The sequence below is a fragment of the Diceros bicornis genome, chromosome 12 (assembly GCF_020826845.1).
Source record: "Diceros bicornis minor isolate mBicDic1 chromosome 12, mDicBic1.mat.cur, whole genome shotgun sequence".
NCBI lineage: Eukaryota > Metazoa > Chordata > Mammalia > Perissodactyla > Rhinocerotidae > Diceros > Diceros bicornis.
Window position 1 is genome coordinate 42,456,845 of NC_080751.1, and position 19,147 is coordinate 42,475,991.

At 36.6% G+C, this 19,147-nt stretch overlaps 1 protein-coding gene across 6 annotated transcripts in view; it reads right to left on the bottom strand.

Annotated features, from left to right (window-relative positions):
• The window catches only part of EML4 (EMAP like 4), a 161,456-nt gene that overhangs the window by 75,327 nt on the left and 66,982 nt on the right, over positions 1 to 19,147 (bottom strand). For all 6 annotated transcript variants that reach the window (XM_058551357.1, XM_058551355.1, XM_058551358.1 and 3 more), the window contains one exon: positions 16,753 to 16,935. In XM_058551357.1, the coding sequence (XP_058407340.1) occupies positions 16,753 to 16,935 (183 nt within the window). The remainder of the gene's footprint in view (positions 1 to 16,752; positions 16,936 to 19,147) is intronic.

A 19,147-nucleotide genomic window follows, 5' to 3' on the forward strand; every position in this document is an offset into this window, starting at 1 on the left:
CTAGCTGAAGGTTTGTCAAGTCTGTTGATCTTTTCAAAAAAACTAACTTCTGGTTTTGTTGATTTTACCATTTTTCTATTCTCTACTTCATTTATCTCTAATCCTTATTATTTCCTTTCCTCTGCTAGCTTTGGATTTAGGTTTTTATTCTTTTCCTATTTCCTTAAGGTTAAAGTTAGGTTATTGATTTGAGATCTTTCTTCTTCTTCTTCTTCTTCTTCTTTTTTTTTTTTTGCTGAGGAAGATTCGCCTTGAGCTAACATCTGTTGTCAATCTTCCGCTTTTTTTGCTTGAGGAAGATTAGCCCTGAGCTAACACCTGTGCCAATCTTCCTCTACTTTATATGTGGGACACTGCCACAACATGGCTGGCGAGGGCAGTAGGTCCACACCGGGATCCGAATCCACGAAGAGATCAGTCACACCCATTAGGATGGTTACTATCAAAAAAAAAAAAAAAAAAGTGTAGGGCCGGCCCCGTGGCTTAGCGGTTAAGTGTGCGCGCTCCCCTACTGGTGGCCCAGGTTCAGATCCCAGGCGTGCACCAATGCACCACTTCTCCGGCCATGCTGAGGCTGCATCCCACATACAGCAACTAGAAGGATGTGCAACTATGACATACAACTATCTACTGGGGCTTTGGGGAAAAAAAGGAGGAGGACTGGCAATAGATGTTAGCTCAGAGCCGGTCTTCCTCAGCAAAAAAAAAAAAAAAAAAAAAAAGAGGAGGATTATCATGGATGTTAGCTCAGGGCTGATCTTCCTCACACACACACACAAAAAAGTGTAGGCAAGGATGTGGAGAAATTGAAATCCTTGTGTATTTCTGGTAAGAATGTAAAATGGTGCAGCTACTGTGAAAAACAGTATTGGCTGTTCCTTAAAAAATTAAACATGGAATTACCATATGATCCAGCAACTCCACTTCTAGGTATATATACCCAAAAGAATTGAAAGCAGGGAGTCAAGCAAATACTTGCATACTCATGTTCATAGCAGCATTATTCACAATAGCCAAAAGGTGGAAACCACCCCAGTGTTCATTGACAGATGAATGGGTAACCAAATGTGGCATATACATACAATGGAATATTCAGCCTAAAAAAGGAATGAAATTGTGAGAAACAGGCTATAACATGGGTGGACCCTGAAGACATTACTCTAAGTGAAATAAGCCAGACACAAAAGGACAAATATTATATTATTTCAATTAAAAGAAGTCCCTAGACTAGTCAAATTCATAGAAATAGAAAATAGAATGGCAGTTGTTAGGGACAGGGGGCATGTAAGAATGTGGAGTTACTGTTCAATGGGTACAGAGTTTCGGTTTGGGAAGATGAAAAAGTTCTGGAGATAGACGGTGGTGATGGCTGTACAACGAGAATGTATTTAATGCCACCGAACTGTACACCTAAAAATGTAAAGTGACGAATTTTATGTTATGTATATTTTAACACAATAAAAAAATGTTAAAAAGAAAAATCAACACATCACCAGTGTTTCTAAGTCCTACAGTTTCCTGTTCAGTTCTTCAAATGCTCTCAAGGTATCCTGCGGAATCATTCATCTTCACATGATTAGACGGCAGTGTGCGCCTCACAGTTTTTATCAGTCTCAGCAGGCAATCTAGTCCCATTCTAGACACTTATTCCAAAAAGACAAGACATTTTTTGACGTCCTGGCCATTTTGAGACCTGTATATAATGGCGTCCTTCTTATTATTCAACATAAAGGTTTCCAACTACTGAGCTGGTTATGACGTTTACTCCATAGAGTGGTAACAATAAAAAAATACACACACAGAAATGTTTGTACAATTATTTGAATATTTTATTACCTTTATTATGTAAAAGAATGGAAAATTAGAAAAATGAAGGTGCTGATGTGAGTGAAAAAGTAGGTCTCAAAAACATATGATTGAAAATGATCAAGAACTATATATTAAAAACGACAACTCTTTAGCCTAAACTGAATTCTCATCGGACTTGGTTAATTGTATAGTCACTAGTGAAAGAAAACAAAATTAAAAAAAAATTGGAGAAATTATGGAGCCACACTCAAGATGGAAGTAAAAGTGAAAATTCTATTTTTCATTTCTTTATCAGAACCTCCCCCAACCAACATATTATACACACGATGTAAGCCTTTCAGGAATGAATTACATATGAATGTTCTATTTCTGAAGAACTGGAGTACAGCAGTGAGACAGGTCATGGATCAATAGTTACTTCTGGATTTCCTGTTTTAAATTATGTCAGATCCTCTCTTATAAACAAATACAAAAACAGAGACAAGTTTCTTCAGGTTCTTTTACCTCAAGGAGAAAAAAGAGCTTGTATTTCATACACACCAAGGTAGCAATTGTCTCCAACAGGAAAACAAACGTATTATACTCCTAGTTACTAAAAATGGGATAACCTCTTCAGTTTCTAAATATCCTGATTAGGGTCACAATTTGCACGAGAAATAACAAGTCCTCTGTAACTTATTTGGAATTTAACAACCTGTGGGTCTTCTATTTGCTCAACACCAACAAATTACTGGCATTGTTCAAAACACATATACATAATCCTGTATATATGTATAATTCATAAATATATAATCTCTACTTTTCACATATAATGGAATTGTTGCAGTTGTGTTTGAATTTTTTACACTCTCTTGAATGTCATTTAAAAAAATGATTACCATCCTTTTATTAAGACTCAATCAACCTCAATTTAGTATTTCTAGAAATTACTAACCTAAACTGACATTTCACATTAATACTGATGTGGCTGTTGTGATTTCTTCCTCAGCAATTTCAACGTCATGGTGAAAATTCAGTTACTGATTATAAAATATACTCTTTCGAACACTAATATATTTATAAGACTGAGTCAGCCTATAACTCAACTGAACATTACTTAAAACGCTATTGTGCAGAAAATATTAAAAACTGACCAAATAAAACTTTGCAGAAGTCATCCAATCCTATTCAAATTACCCCATGCTGTAAGAACTGCTGTTAAGTTTATAGTTAAAGGAATATAAAGGAGCTTATTCAGCCATTATCAGAAGCGAAACCTTGGTTTTGACTTTTGAATGTAAATGTAAATATATTACCATTAGAGCTGAAGTCTCTGTGTACCCCTCCCTGAACACATCCCCACTTCCTCCCTCCTAGAGGTTACCACTTAGTTCAGGTGCTTCTGATCTGCTATAGTAAAACCACCTAACATAGGAGAATAACTTTCTGAGCACTTGGCTACAGCAAGCAGACAGTTACAGCCATCAAAGAGGGAGAATCTGACAACCCACCAGCTGGGAGAGAATATTTGCAAAACATACATCTGACAAGGGGTTGATCTCCATAATATATAAAGAACTCACACAGCTGAACAACAAAAAAACAAACAACCCGATCAAAAAATGGGCAGAGGAAATGAACAGACACTTCTCCAAACAAGATATACAGATGGCCAATAGGCACATGAAAAGATTCAACATCACTGATCATCAGGGAAACGCAAATCAAAACAACACTAAGATATCACCTCATGCCCATTAGAATGGCTATAATCACCAAGACAAAAAACAACAAGTGTTGGAGAGGATGTGGAGAAACAGGAACCCTCATACACAGCTGGTGGGAATGCAAACTGGTGTAGCCTCTATGGAAAACAGTATGGAGATTCCTCAAAGAATTAAAAATAGAGATGCTCTGTGACCCAGCCATCTCTCTACTGGGAATCTATCCAACGAACCTCAAATCAACAATCCAAAGAGGCTTATGCACCCCTATGTTCATAGCAGCATTATTCACTATAGCCAAGAAGTGGAAGCAACCTAAGTCTCCCTTGACTGACAACTGGATCAAGAAAATGTGGTATATATATACAATGGAATACTACTCGGCCATAAAAAAAGACAAAATCATCCCATTTGCAACAACATGGATGGGCCTGGAGGGTATTATGTTAAGTGAAGTAAGCCAGAAAGAGAAAGACAAACACTGTATGATCTCACTCATATGTGGAATATAAACCAACACATGGACAGAGAAAACCGTCCTGTGGTTACCAGGGGCAATGGGGGTGAGGGGTGGGCACAAGGGGTGAAGGGAGACATATATACAGTGATGGACAAACAAAAATGTACAACCCAAAATTTCACAATGTTAAAAACTATTAAAAAATCAATTAAAAAAAAAAAAGAGGGAGAATCTGAGAAAAGGTTAGAAGAGGGGAAAGAAAGACAAATTGGTGGAACAGGGCTTCTTCAGAAGCAGGTTGGGAGTGGGCCTCAGCAGTCCTAACGCAAGACTGGTCTTCAACAAAGGTGTAAAGTTGGGTCAGGATCAGATGAGTACTGATTACTTGCACCAATTTACAAGGTAAATCACATCTAATTTACTCTGTCATTCAAGTTATAAACTAATTGTTTCTGACTCTCTCCCCTCATCCTCAAATCCTGTGGGTTCCTCTTCCTCTGTGTCTCTGAAATGATCTCCATCTTTCCACTCTGCATCACCATGGCTTACCTTCACCCATACCATAACCCTTGCTTGTTTCTCCCATACATCTGTCAGATTTATCTTTCTGAGACATAGATCTCACCATGTTTACTCCCTTAAATTAAAGCCTTTGATGGAAGTGGGAAAAATGGAAACCTATATTATATTCATATGGTAAAATTCTGGGTCACTTTTTCTTTTAAAATTCCTTCCCAATGTTGTTAAATTATTTGTATAATATTAAAAATCTGACTATTTAAAAATTAATAAATATCCTTGGTAACTCTTCTTTTCCTGCAGAACTCAAGTTCATTATCTCACTCAATGACCATTATCTGACCCTGACCCACCTTTACATCTTTGTTGTACCTTTGTTTACCTTGCTTCTTTGTTGAAGACTAGTCTTGCCTTCTGACTGCCAAGGCCCATCCGAACCTGCTTCTGAAGGAAACTTGTTCAGCCAACTATTTTTTCTCTCCGGTCTTTTAACCTGTTTTAGTCCGCTCATGCTGCTATAACAAATTATCAGATACTGGGTGGCTTAAACTACAAACATCTATTTCTCACAGTTCTGGAGGCTGAGAATTCTAAGAGCAAGGTGCCAGCAGATTGGGTTCTGGTGAGGACCTAATTCCTAGTTTGCAGATGGCTGTCTTCTGGTGGTATCCTCATATGCTGGTGGCAGTGGGGTGGGGGTTGGGTCATGGGGAGTGGGGGGCTGGGGGTAGCTTGGGAAGCTAGCTCTCTTCCTCTTCTTTCCTTATTATGACACTTAATCCTATCATGGGGGATCCACTCTCATAACTTAATTACCTCCCAAAGTCCCCAACTCCAGATACCATCACATCAGGGATTAGGGTTTTAAACATACGAATTTTGGACTCCACAGCACAACCCCTTTTCAAACTTTCCTTCTTTGATGCCTATTTCCCCTTGGCATATAAGAAAACATATGCTTAAATATCTGCCTTATACAGTACAAGTATACTCAAAAATAACTCCTTGATCCTCTATTCCTTCTAATCTCACCCTCCCCAGACACATGTGCACCCACCCACCTCCATTCCAAGTCTAAAATTTGAAAACGAGCCAGTAGTCTACACTTTCCTATCCACACTTCTACCTTCTGCATTCTGGCTATCATCTAACCACTTCACAGAAACTTCTCTTGCCAAGATCATCAATGGCTTCTGTGTCACTGAAATCAATGGATACTTTTCAGTCCTTATCTTGCTCAACTTTTCTTCAGCATCTAATAATGCCTATCATTCAGGCAAGAACATTCTTCTTACTCTCATTTCCTGGATCTTCTTTTCTTGCTCCGATTTTATATCTGGACTCTTCAGATCTCTTGTCACCATCATATCCTTCTCATAATTTTCTATACCTAACTGCTATTGAACATCTCCCCATGAACTTATGTGCCCCTCCTCTCACCAAACAAAACAATTCAACTGCTACTCTATGATATACTTTTTTCATGGAGAAACACATTACCACCCATTCATTGTACAAACTGGAAAACAGGAAATCAGCTTCAATTCCTCCATTTCTTTACTGCCAACATTCAACGTGTGGACTAAGTTCTTTGTTGCTTCTATAACTCTGTTTTTTTCCCCCCAGTTTTATTGAGATAAAATTGACATACAATAAGTTGCACATAAAGTGTACAGTTTACCAAGTTTTGACATACATATATGCCTGTGAAACAATCACCACAATCAAGATAGTGAACATAGCCATCATCCTCAAAAGTTTCCTTGTGTCCCTCTGTAATCCATCTCTTCCTCACTCATTCTTGTTCCCAGGCAACTACCAATCTACCTCCTATCACTACAGATTAGTTTGCATTTTCTAGAATTTTATATAAATGGAATCATACAATATATATTTTTTTGCCTGGCTTTTTAATTCAGTTTAATTATTTTGAAATTCATCTGAGTTTCTAAGTGTATCAATAGATTATTCCCTTTCATAGCCCAATACTATCCCATTATATGGATATACCACAATGTTTTTATTCATTTACCTGTTGACATTTGGGCTTTTCCTGTTTTTTACTATTACAAATAAAGCTTCAGTGAACTTAAATGTACAAGTCTTTGTGTGGACATAAGCTTTCATTTCTTAAAGATAAATACCTGGGGTGTGTGGCAGGTGAATGTTTAACTTTTTAAATAACTGCCAAGTTATTTTCCAAAGTGGCTATACCACTTTACATTCCCACCCACATTGTGTAAGAGTTCTAGTTACTCCATATTCTTCCAAATACTGGGAATGACCAGTCTTTTTAATGTTAGCCATACTGGTGAACACGTAGTGGCATCTCATTGAGGTTTTAATTCACATTTCCTTAATGTCTAAAGGTGTTAAATATCTTTTCATGTGTTTACTTTACATCCATATATCTTTTTTGGTGTTGTGTCTGTTCAAACCTTTTGTCTATTTTTAAAATGGGCTGTATTCTTATTTATTGAGTTGTATGAATTCTTCATATATTCTAAATAAAAATCTTCTGACAAATAGATGTTTTGCAAATATTTTCTCCTGTTCTGTAGCTTGCCTTTTTATTTTCAAAACAGTCTTTGGAAGAATAAGATTTTTAAATTTTGATGAAGTTCAATTAAATTAATTTTTCTCTTATTATTTGTACTTGTTTTTATTCTATTAAGACATCTTTGCCAAACCCAAGGTCACTAAGATTTTGTCCTATATATTCTTATAGAGGTTTTATGGGTTTAGCCCTTACACTGAGGTCTACAATCCATTTTGACTTAAGTTTTGTATATAGCATAAGATAACAGTCAAGATGGGATTGTTTGTTTCTTTGGCATATGACCCAAATCTTGAATTCGATTTTTCCTCTCTTTTCTTCCACCCAAGCTTTTGCATTTGCTCTTCTACTTGGAATGTTCTTCAACTAGAAGGCTCATCCTCATCTTTCAAATTTCAGCTCAATATTACTTCTTCAAAGAAGGCTTTTATGATCACCTTATCTAAAGGGCCTCTCCTATTTTATTCTCTCACTATCCCCTTATTTCCTTCACAGTTCTTCTCACCAACTATCTGTAACTCCATGTAGAAACCTTACTTGCTTTGTGATTCTTGTATACATCCCCATGCTTAGCACTGTGCTTGCACACAGAAAGCACTTAACCAATATCTGAATGACTAAATGAATGCATCTTTTCCACTACTGCCTCAAATTTCTCTTCTGGATTATGTTCAGTTTATCTCTATTCTCGCCTCTTGCAGTATTACCTTGCTCTTAAGGCATTCTCTACACTGTGCCAGAATGATCTTTCTAAAACACGCTGTACGTCTTTGAATTTAATATACCATCAATTGTAATATGCACCATTATCTTGAATACCACCAGAAAGAAATAAGTGTTGCCTATGAGAACTATAAAACACAATCAATTGTAGGATGCACTGCAATTTCAGGGATGTTGAAATGCAAGAAATATAGGCATCTTAGAATTAATGGATTACTGTAAATCTATTTGTCACTCCTCAATTTAAAATCCTTTAATAGCTCTCCAGTGACCCTAGGATAGAAACTAAATTCCTTAGCAAGGCATAAGAAAACCTTTCACGATGGGTCCTATCTACCAAGCTCACACCTTATGCTTCAGTTTATGTGGAACTCCTAAATTAAGTACTTTTACTCCTCTGTGCTTCTGCACCTGGATGGTCCTTCTCTCTGGCATACACTAGTCATCTCTGCTTGCCTAAATTACCAATTATTCATCATCCATCTACCCATAAAATATTTACCCAGGGCCTGTTATGATCCTAGCCTTGTGTTTACAACAGTACAAAGCAGCCGCTGGCATCAGGAAGTTCAAAATCTTCCAAGAGATTCACACTGCAATGAAAAACATGTGGTAAGTACAGTTAACAGAGTGATATGAACAGAGGAGTATCATGGAAGTACAAAGAAAAGACACATAATTCTGTAAGGATGATTAGGGACATAGAGCCCAAGAAAGGCTTCCTAAAGAAATGCAGAACAAAGTCTTAAAGGATAAGCAAGAGATAGCCAGGTAAAAGAGAGGTGATAAGACACCGGGATCTTACTCGAGTATGTGTAAAGGAACAGAAAGAATGAAACAGCTAAGTGGGGTGTGCGTGTGTGTGTGTGGCATGGGAGGGAGATCATAGACAAAAAGCTCTTTATATGTTGAGAATGTAGAACAAGAGAGGGCAGAGTCCAGATGGGAGAGGTGAGTCCAGACGGGAGAAGTAAGCAGGAGTTAGATTATGAAGACTTTATCTTTAGAGGATAGAGACCACTAAAGGATTTTAAGCTGAAAAGGGACTTAGTTCAATTTACATTTTAGAGAAAACCCTCAAGTGGCTATGTGAAGAGCAGATTTCAGGGCAGTGGTCTAATCCTAAGATGATGGAGACCTGAAACAAGAGCTAGGTAGCATGAATGGAAAGGACGAGGCAGTTTTAAGAAATGTTTAGACTTAAAAAGATGAGTTCAGTTTGGGGACATTTTACATTTATGAACTCTAGGTACATACAAGCAGAACAATCTAGTAAGCAGACAGATAATTCTGAAGTGCTGAAGTCTGGAATATAGATAACAATTTGGGAACTGGCACCATAAGTGGCTAAGACCATGAAGGTAGATGAGAGCTGATGTCACCTCCTGCAAAAAAGCTTCAACTCCAGTTGGAGTTAGGTATTTACCCTAGGTGCTCCCACAGCACCCTAAATTTACCTCTTTAATACCAATTATCATATAATTTTGTAACTATTGACTTATCTGTTTTCTCACTTTACCTGAGGTCCTTTGGAGACAAAGGCAGTGTCTTTTATTTCTTTAATCTCCACTACCTAAAACAGTGCCTACTACATTGAAAAAATGAAGGAAACAGACAACTGTTAATACAGTAAGTGGTGTGGAATAATATTAATTATCAAGCACTTGCTATATGCTAGGCATTATCATAAGTATTTTATAACTGTTATATCTTTTTGTGTGTGTGTGTGAGGAAGATCAACCCTGAGCTAACATCTGATGCCAATCCTCCTCTTTTTTCGCTGAGGAAGACTGGCCCTGAGCTAACATCCATGCCCATCTTCCTCCACTTATATGGGACGCCACCACAGCATGGCCCGACAAGCAGTGCGTCAATGCGCGCCCAGGATCCAAACCTGCGAATCACGGGCCGCTGAAGCGGAGTGGGCGCACTTAACCACTTGCGCCACCGGGTAGCCCCTGTTACATCTTTTAATCTTCCCCATCATCCTAAAAAGAATTGACTATTTTCATTCCAATTTTGCTGATGAAGAAACTGAAACCTAGAGAGATTATTAACTTGCTCAAGGTTATATTATAATAGACAGTGAAATCAAGATTTGAGTCCAGGCGGAAGGAATGGTAAGTAAGTAGAAAGGAATATTTCTGCCTAGTAGAGAGTGACATTTAGAGCTGTGCCAGGATAACAGATAGGAATTTACCAAATGGAATAGGAGGAAAGAAAATCCTAAGCAGATAATAGTACTAAATCATCAAGGTCCCCAAACACTTACATAAATAGCAATAAAAGACCAAAAGAAGATTTTCATGGTCACTTTCAATCCTACAGTTTAATTTGAGATAATTCTCAGTACTGGGAATCCTTAGTATTTGAATAAAAGACTAATCTCCCAAGGTAGAGGCAATGAGTTAAGTAAAGCAGAGGCAGAAAACAAAAAGGAACTGTGGGCAAATGCTTGTTTTTCAGTTGGGAAGTCTCAAGTGTATTCTTTGAAATTTAGAATATCAGGAACTTAACTGGAAGAAAGGAACATAAAAATGATTATTGCAGTTACACAAATTCATGACTGGAATGCACCATTAGCTATATATATATACGTGGATGTATCTATGTATGTATGTATGTGTATATACACATCCCTCTCACCCAGGGCCTGGGCATTATAAAGTCTGAGCTTTATAACTCTCTCAAAGATCAGCCTGCAAGACTGGAAGCAACAATGACTTCTAGTAACCAAAGGTACAAAAGTATTTCTATTTCTGAGCAGCAATCCAGCTGAAATATGAGAAATTTAGGCCTAAAGTCTATAAACCAGGAAGGCATTCATTTAGTTTTTATCACAGTAGAAACTATCATAATGCCAGGGTTGAAGGCCAATGATAATTTTTATACTTTATCATGACATGAGGATACTAATCACATGGTTTATATTCCTTGATGATAGACCCAAGCAGATGACCTTTCTGATACCCTAGCCTGACAGTTCCTAAATACTAATGAACTTCTAGGAACTATTGCGTATGCAAAATATCAAATCTGAAATTCGTTTATATCCTCAAATCCTTATATACCTCATCCATAATATCCTCTAATTCCTGCATCTATCCCAATCCCTCCCTCTAAAGCAGTAATTTCTTTTTAACCACAACTTGTTGTTTCTATAAACTTTCTTCTTCTTCTTCCCACATTCCATTTATTAAGTATTTACTGAGTCATCATAGGGCTAGCTATGTCAGTAAGAAACTGTCCCTGCCTTCAAATAGTTTATAATCTAGCAAGAACAACAAATACATATACCAAGAGAGACACACAAAAATTTTTAAACAATTCTAAGAAACAAAAAATGGAAAGATCATTTTCAGGAAATAACTTGAGATCTTAAAGGATGGAGAAAATTTTGATCAGGAGAAGGGCAAAGATATTTATGGAGGAAGAACTCTAGTTGATACGCAAAATCTTTTATCTCAGATTTCCTATCATATGTCCCATAGTTCCAACAGCAGACCTCTTCCACTCTCTCCATATTTTCAAGCTCCCTTTTTTTTTCCAACCCCTGTCAATTACTTTGCTTCACTCTTTGAGATGATTGAGGACTTATGTGTACTCCATCAAATTTTGTCTTTTCCATTTGGAATTTTATCTGTACACTTCTCCTTTCCTGTAGTCTCACAAAGGTGTACTTTAGTCCTTTTAACTCTTAGCTATTAATTTTTAAAAGTATATTTTGAGTAGAAATGACTAAAGAAGGATTTGACTCTCATAGAGAAAGGGAACTCTGTAAATGGTAATTGCTGCCTGGTCTGAGGCAATATCCACTCATGTATTTCTATATACAAAGAGCAGCTTAGAAGTCTTTGATCTATTGTCAAAATAATAAGACACTCTCCCATCTCCTACAACAATTATGAGTCATTTTAGCCCAAGGGCCCCACCAAGGAAATTCACGCCTTCCACCCTGATTAACGTAATTTACTTATCAGTAACATTTACTGCAAACCTATGACAATCCCTGTGTTCTCCCAAATGTTATTTGCAGTAAGAGCCAAATGATAGAGATCTGTGCCTGTACACTATCCCAGATTCTACACAATTAGGAATGTTTCTTGTGGAGAACCGACATCCTCTACATTTCAATTTTGCCTCTGCGTTCTCTCATTTCTCAAGTAGCAGTTACAATGCCTGATACTTTTGGTTTACCAGCAGTTTCCTGGCTTAAAATGACTGATTCCCACTTTCAGATAAATTTGACTCCTTTGCTTTTATACCATTGTGTACTAACAGCTTGTCTTCACATAATGCCACTGGGCTGTATTCTCAAATTACATTCATTTGGTCACCCCAAGTGGTCTTAATGGGTTTCCCAGGCACCAGCTGTGATATAATTTGTCTTCCTGGCAGTTAAAACTGCCAAAGTGTTCCATGGGCCTTCCCTTTTGCTCCAAAGTACAGGTAATTTTTTTTTCTTTTGGCAGGGATTCAGTTGCAACTGGTGCATATATTATGAACATATGCCGTCAAATGGAAAGAATTCTCCGACAGAAGAGAAGGTATACAAGAAATTTAAATGACTGGCCACCTTAAAAACTAGTGGGAAAACTTTCTATCTCAGTTAAGTGTCTGGCATAACATACTCAAGAAAAAGTGGGTCTTAGCTTCTAATACTGCTGGCTGGCACACCAAAGAGGATAAACTAAAAGAAGAGAACTAAAAATACTGAAATGACTAGTTAGGTGTGTTTCTGATTTTGCCATTTACTGAATGGCAATACCACTATGAAGTGACATAGTAAAATGCCATTAAGTCAGTAGCATACACAACATTAACATTTAGTTTTAGCCATACCTGAAGCCAAGTCACGTCCCCATATTGCCACCACCTAGCAAAACTATGTAATAGTTGTCTTCGTCAATAAGGAAGTTGGCCTACATTTTTTACCACAGCTTCATAAAAGGATTCCACTCTATTTATCCATGGGGGTTTAGTCTTATCTCTAAGAAAAATCTAGAAAATGTAAATATCTTAAGAAGATGATAGTGATTATTGTCCTGTCAGTACAATGTGAAAGTGAATACTATAAATTCTAATTTCACAGGGGACTAAAAAAATTCACATATAAGATAAAATTTACCAGTTACCAGAAATGACTTCACTTTTAATTGAAGAAAAAAATACAAAATCCCTACAAAATAATGTTTCCTAAAAAAAGTATTTTACGAAAAACTTCATTAGAAAATATTTTGCTTAAAATGTTTACTCCAAATATTCATACCATTAATATATTAATCCTGTTTAATGCCAAAACTGATAGCTGATCTTTATTAGGCTATATACAAATGCCAACAGTGAAGAATCACTTAATATTTTTTCCAGTTACTTCTATAGTGTACTATATATAAACTCCAAGATAAAGCTATTTAGAATTGTCAATAAAAAAAAAATCAATGAAACTTTAAATATTTATTTCTCTTGATATTTTAATATCAATATTGGAAACATAATTGGGCAGTCAGGCAAACTTTTCCACTAAAATTTTCCACTAAAGGGAAATAGAGTAATTAAATCTTAACAATAAATTATGCTTATCTCTAAAATAATATTTCCCTAAATTATTAAATAATCCATCCCCTCATCAATCCATTTTACAGACAGCAATTCAAAGCCTGTGTCTAAGGTAACAAAATAACAAAGAATAATCACTAGTGGATCCTATTTCAGAATGTAACTATGTTAGCATATTATAAGAATAGCAGTCAAAAAAAAACTTATGAGGTAGAATCAATGGAGAGGAAATTATCTCTCTAATTAATAGGTTATTAACAAGAATTATGAGTCAGTACTATGTGGAAACAAAAGTATCAATGTAGTAGCTGCAGGTGGCTCTGTGACTCCAGAACTGGGTGAGTCTTCACTAAAGAGCCTGTAACAAAACTGATCCGAAATTCACTTTAGACACAAAGGAATTGTGAATACGGACAACTAGAAAAAGACTAGAAAGGACACTGTACAAAAAGTATGTTCCTGGGAAATAGGAACTAGGGCTATTTAATTGTATTTGTATTTTATGACACTGAAACAGGTAGGTGCTAAGTAACTGATGTGTCATACAAAATATCGTCTATCTACCAAATTTTAAAAAAGCAGTCTTTAAATTTCCCTATAAATATTTCTTTACAGAAATACCTTGGTAAATGAAAAATGAGAGAAAACATTGTTTAAATTTTTCTCCACAAGAGATCACAAGATACTGTTGTTTTAGCATAAAAAATTTTTTTAATTTTTTTAGACTAATATGAACTACTTAAAATAAGCTTTTAAAAATGTGGATAATAATCAAACACTGTATCATTTTCTCTTACAGGATTTAAAATACTTATACAGAGTCAGAAGCTGAGGGTACATATACCAATTATAGAGGAGAAACTTGTTCTTTCTCTATGCCAAGTTTACCTCCCCTGTAAAGCCCACATATATGAACTGATCCAGCTCCTCATTCTACTCTAACGACCCCAGAATCCTATTATAACAGTCAGTTTATAACCAAATAAATGTTTGCCTGGCTTGATCTTGGCAGTCCTCAAAGTTGGTTCTCAAAAAATACATTATTAGCCCAAGTGGTTTCTATCAAGTCTTTTGCCAAACTCTCAAGTCTCATCCTTTGTCATTAACACATTTACCTTACCAACCACTAATGGAAAAGATCCTGCCATCTCTCTGACTCGCCACTATTAACACATAGGTCCAGCATGCTTGATGGTGGGGGGTATAAGAATGGGAATCACAAACCCAGGCAGAATGAATGTCCCTCCCCCAGTTTCCCAACTCAATACTCTCAAGGTCACTCAGCATTTCTTTCATATGTCTACGGTCTTCCATTCTCTACCTTAACCACTCCAAACATTTACAACCTCTTTTCACCTCCTAGGAACTATCTTCCTTTCTTAATGGGCATCACTGTCTCCTGAGGACAAAGGGATAAGGAATGAAAGTTTCAGCCTTGACAACTATGAATATATAGCGGCCTCCACTCAGTTTTATCTCTTTCCATTCTATCTCAAAGGAAGTAGTCTTCTTTCTGTCTAAGACTAATAGTTTCTTACCTGCTCTAAGAACCTTTCTCAAACTCTCAGGAGGGCCGGCCCTGTGGCTTAGCAGTTAAGTGCACGCGCTTAGCTACTGGCGGCCTGGGTTTGGATCCGGGGCACCAACACACTGCTTCTCCAGCCATGCTGAGGCCACGTCCCACATACAGCAACTAGAAGGATGTGCAACTGTGACATACAACTATCTATTGGGGCTTTGGGGAAAAAAAGGAGGAGGACTGGCAATAGATGTTAGCTCAGAGCCGGTCTTCCTCAGCAAAAAAAAAAAAAAAAAAGAGGAGGATTAGCATGGATGTTAGCTCAGGGCTGATCTTCCTCACAAAAAAAAAAAAAACTCTCAGGAAACCTGCTTCAATTACTACTACCCCTCCCCCACCAATATCATCATTTTTTCTGCTGCGTTTTTGTCCTCAACATATGTTTGTGCTCAAGTCTACAATTTAAAAAATTAAAACTGGCCTTCATTTTACCATCTTTTTCTAGCTACTACCTTCTTACCCCATCTCAGGCAAATTTTTTGAAAGAGTGGCTATAGTTGCTGCTCCCAATTCCACAATTATCCTCAATTGCTGCTTCTCAAAATACTGCAGTTAGATCTGCAATTCTATCCCTCCACTAAAATTGTTTTTGGAGAGGTTTCTAATAATCTCATAAATGCCAAATCCAATGGTCATCTCTCAGTCTTTGTTTTATTTGACCTCTCTGTAGCAGCTGGCAACGTGAATCACTCTTTGCTATGCTGAAATATTGGAACTCCCAATAGAACTACCCTGAGCCTTGTTCTCATGTTACATCCTTTTTCTATGGCTTCAACTATTATCCATAAGCTAAACATTCCCAAATTCTTATTGCTAGCCAAGACCAGCACGGGTACTAGACCTGTAATTCAACTACCTATATGTATCTATCTATACACCATATATACCTCAAACTCAACATTCAGACACCAAATTTATAATCTTTCTCCCAAATCTGCTCTTCATATCCTGGTTAACTATCTTCTATCTAGCTAGAATATAAGAGTTATCTAAGACTCTTCCCTAGGTTAATAATTTGCACTGACATTGCAGTAGAGAGGTACGCCAATGAATATTCTCAATGTTTCCATTGCCAAAATGGGATAATCATCCCCATGTCCATTTACTCTACCAAGAAATCACAAAGATATATGAAATATGTTCAATTGCTTGATTAATGTGAAAGAATTTTAAATTCTTTCTGGGTGGTCGGAAAAAAGGAAAGGCCACACTACATCTGCTTCAAACTCAAGAGTTTAACAGGGTCTTGATGACTGTTTCTCTCACATGTGAAAACTCTCAATATCTGAAAGTTAAAACTCCCATCGTACTGGGTTGGCAATAAACTCTAGAGCTTAAATTCCTCAGGATTCTGCTGACTAATGACCACAAAAGGCTTAGAATGAAGCTATTTGAACTATAATGATTTTAACCATTTCTGTAATGATAAGAGGATTGATTCAAAAAGTAAATATGAGGGCCTATCTGCTGTGTTCAAGAAACAACACTAATGACTATCAGAGACAGAAAAAAGAAGATTCAGTTCCTGCCCTCAGTAAATTTTTTATCTAGTTGGAAGATACTAAATTCACACAAGTATTGTGATATAAAAGCCTATAAGTAAAATCCATGATACTACACAAAAATTCCCAATTTAAAATATTAAATAATAAACTTTCAGAATTTCTTGGGAATAAAGAAAAAGGAAATGGAAAACAAACTATAATCACAAGTAATCCAAAAGAGAAACTATAGTTTTATATTCCCAATTTTAATGTCACTGATAAAATACACAAGTTTTATATATTATTGCAAAGTGTTGCAAAAAGCAAGACTCTTCCTGCTTTACAATGCACTTAATTACCTTTACTTGGGACTGATTTTTTCACTGAGGCTACATGATCTTCAGAGATTGCAAGACGCCTCAAAACATCAGCCAAAGCTGCCTTTAGCACAGTGATTTCATCTTCTTGTTGTTGAACTCGTAACTCAAGAGCTGAGAGGCGATCTTGAACATCAGAAGTACTTGCAGCAGAAATACTATCATCTATAAAATAAAGAAAATATGGAATATCTTTAAAGTAAATTGCTTAAGAATCTAATGACAAATAAAAACTATACCAGATAAGTCTTTTAAAAGATGGGAAAAATTGAAAAAAAAAATCATTTTTACACAGATTAACTTCTATAACGATTTTCATAGCTGTTGAACTAATTTAAAATAGTATAAGTTACTATATCTGAAATATAATTAAAATTATGAAAATTTTCCCTATGGTCAAATTTTTGCATTATTATACCATCACCCTAATTGGTTTTTTTTACCAAAATGTTCTCTAAATACATCACTTTGTAGACTTCTGGAAACTTGCAAGAGAGTGAACGATTCAAAGCACTCCTTTCAATTACATCACTATCATACTTCTTATGAAAATAAAAAAGGAGTACAAATCACTTCCGTTTTGCTTTATGTATCAGATGGGGAACCACTCAACCCTTGGCAACAATGATTAGAAAGCACTCTTTAGGGCCGGCCCCATGGCGTAGCGGTTAAGTGCTTACGCTCCGATGCTGGCGGCCCAGGTTCGGATCCTGGGCGTGCACTGATGCACTGCTTATCAGGCCACGCTGTGGTGGCGTCCGATATAAAGTTTAGGAAGATCGGCACAGATGTTAGCTCAGGGCCAGTCTTCCTCAGCAAAAAGAGGAGGATTGGCATGGATGTTAGCTCAGGGCTGATATTCCTTACAAAAAAAAAAAATTAAAAAGAGAAAGCACTCTTTACTTCAGTCTTTACTATTATACTTCCCAAACCCCACAAAATACTGCTATGTGATTAGCAAAAGACTTTTTGCTTTTCCTTCTTTTCCCTTAATTCCTCAACCTCTTGAAAAAAAGGTACAGGCTCTCTAAAAAACATGTAGCTAATATTTGCCTTAGGCATGTAACAACAAGACTATTTAAATCAAGTTTAGCTATAACATAGCAATTACAAACTACTTCCAAAGCTATGTAACTTTAGAGTGAACTGTTTGTTGGGTCAATCAGAATCCAAATGTATAGAAATATCAAGTGCTATTGGCTAATTCACTATAAGTATGAAAATCCAGGAGGGAACTTAGATTCTTACATAAGAATGAATAGTCTGGACTGGAGTGATACAAACTGAGTCAGTCATTCACACAATAAGGCATAGTGTGCCATTTTTCTCAAACTGAGATAATGTGTCATACATCTTCTTAAAAAAACAATTTAACTCGGAAGTTTGAGTTAAAAAACACCCTCAGCATCTAAAAAGCAAAGCTATCACCATTTATTATGGAGCAGTAAACAATATTCATATTTAAGATCATATATTCCTATAGACTCTCTCAGGCAAAAATAAGTACTCTCTCCTGCCTTCAGAGGTATTTCAATGACAATATTTGAGAAGTACTGGTATGGAAGGAAAAGTTGGGTTTTATCTTCAATTTAGACTTCAAATTCTGGTTCCATATTAATTAGTTGTATAATCTTAGGTAAATTATTTTACCTCTTTGAACTACAATTTCTTCAACTTTTTTTTTTTTAAGATTTTATTTATTTATTTTTTTCCCCTCAAAGCCCCAGTAGATAGTTGTATGTCATAGATGCACATCCTTCTAGTTGCTGTATGTGGGACGCGGCCTCAGCATGGCAGGACAAGCGGTGTGCGTCGGTGCGCGCCCGGGATCGGAACCTGGGCCGCCAGCAGCCGAGCGCGCGCGCTTAACCACTAAGCCACGGGGCCGACCCTCTTCAACTTTAAATAGGATTGTTATGAGGTAGGTGCCTAGGACATGTCTGACATTCAAAAAATGTTTATCATACAACAGCAAAGTACAAAAGGTATAATTTGAGAGCTTTGGACACATTTGTTACATAAAAAGGTAGATCTGTCAAACTCAGAGATGCTTAAGAAAAGGACTAGTAAGAACAATTCAGTCTCTCATTTTTAGAATTGCTTATATTTGAGGTCTTCTTCATTTCCATAGTGGTCGAATTGAATTCTAGCTAATCCATACTCTTTGTAAGTGTGTTATACTATGGTCACTATGATTTCTGTCTGCCCAGAATGCTTTCCTATTTTCCTTCTTCTGGTAGGAAGAACAGCAGCTCTTCTCTTCTGTGGAACTCCACCATTTTTTGAGGATACATTAGGGCTATCAGTCTATGATGTTTCATTCTTCCCTCTACCACCCTGTACTATTAATAGGTTGAATCATATGAAATGGCCTTTT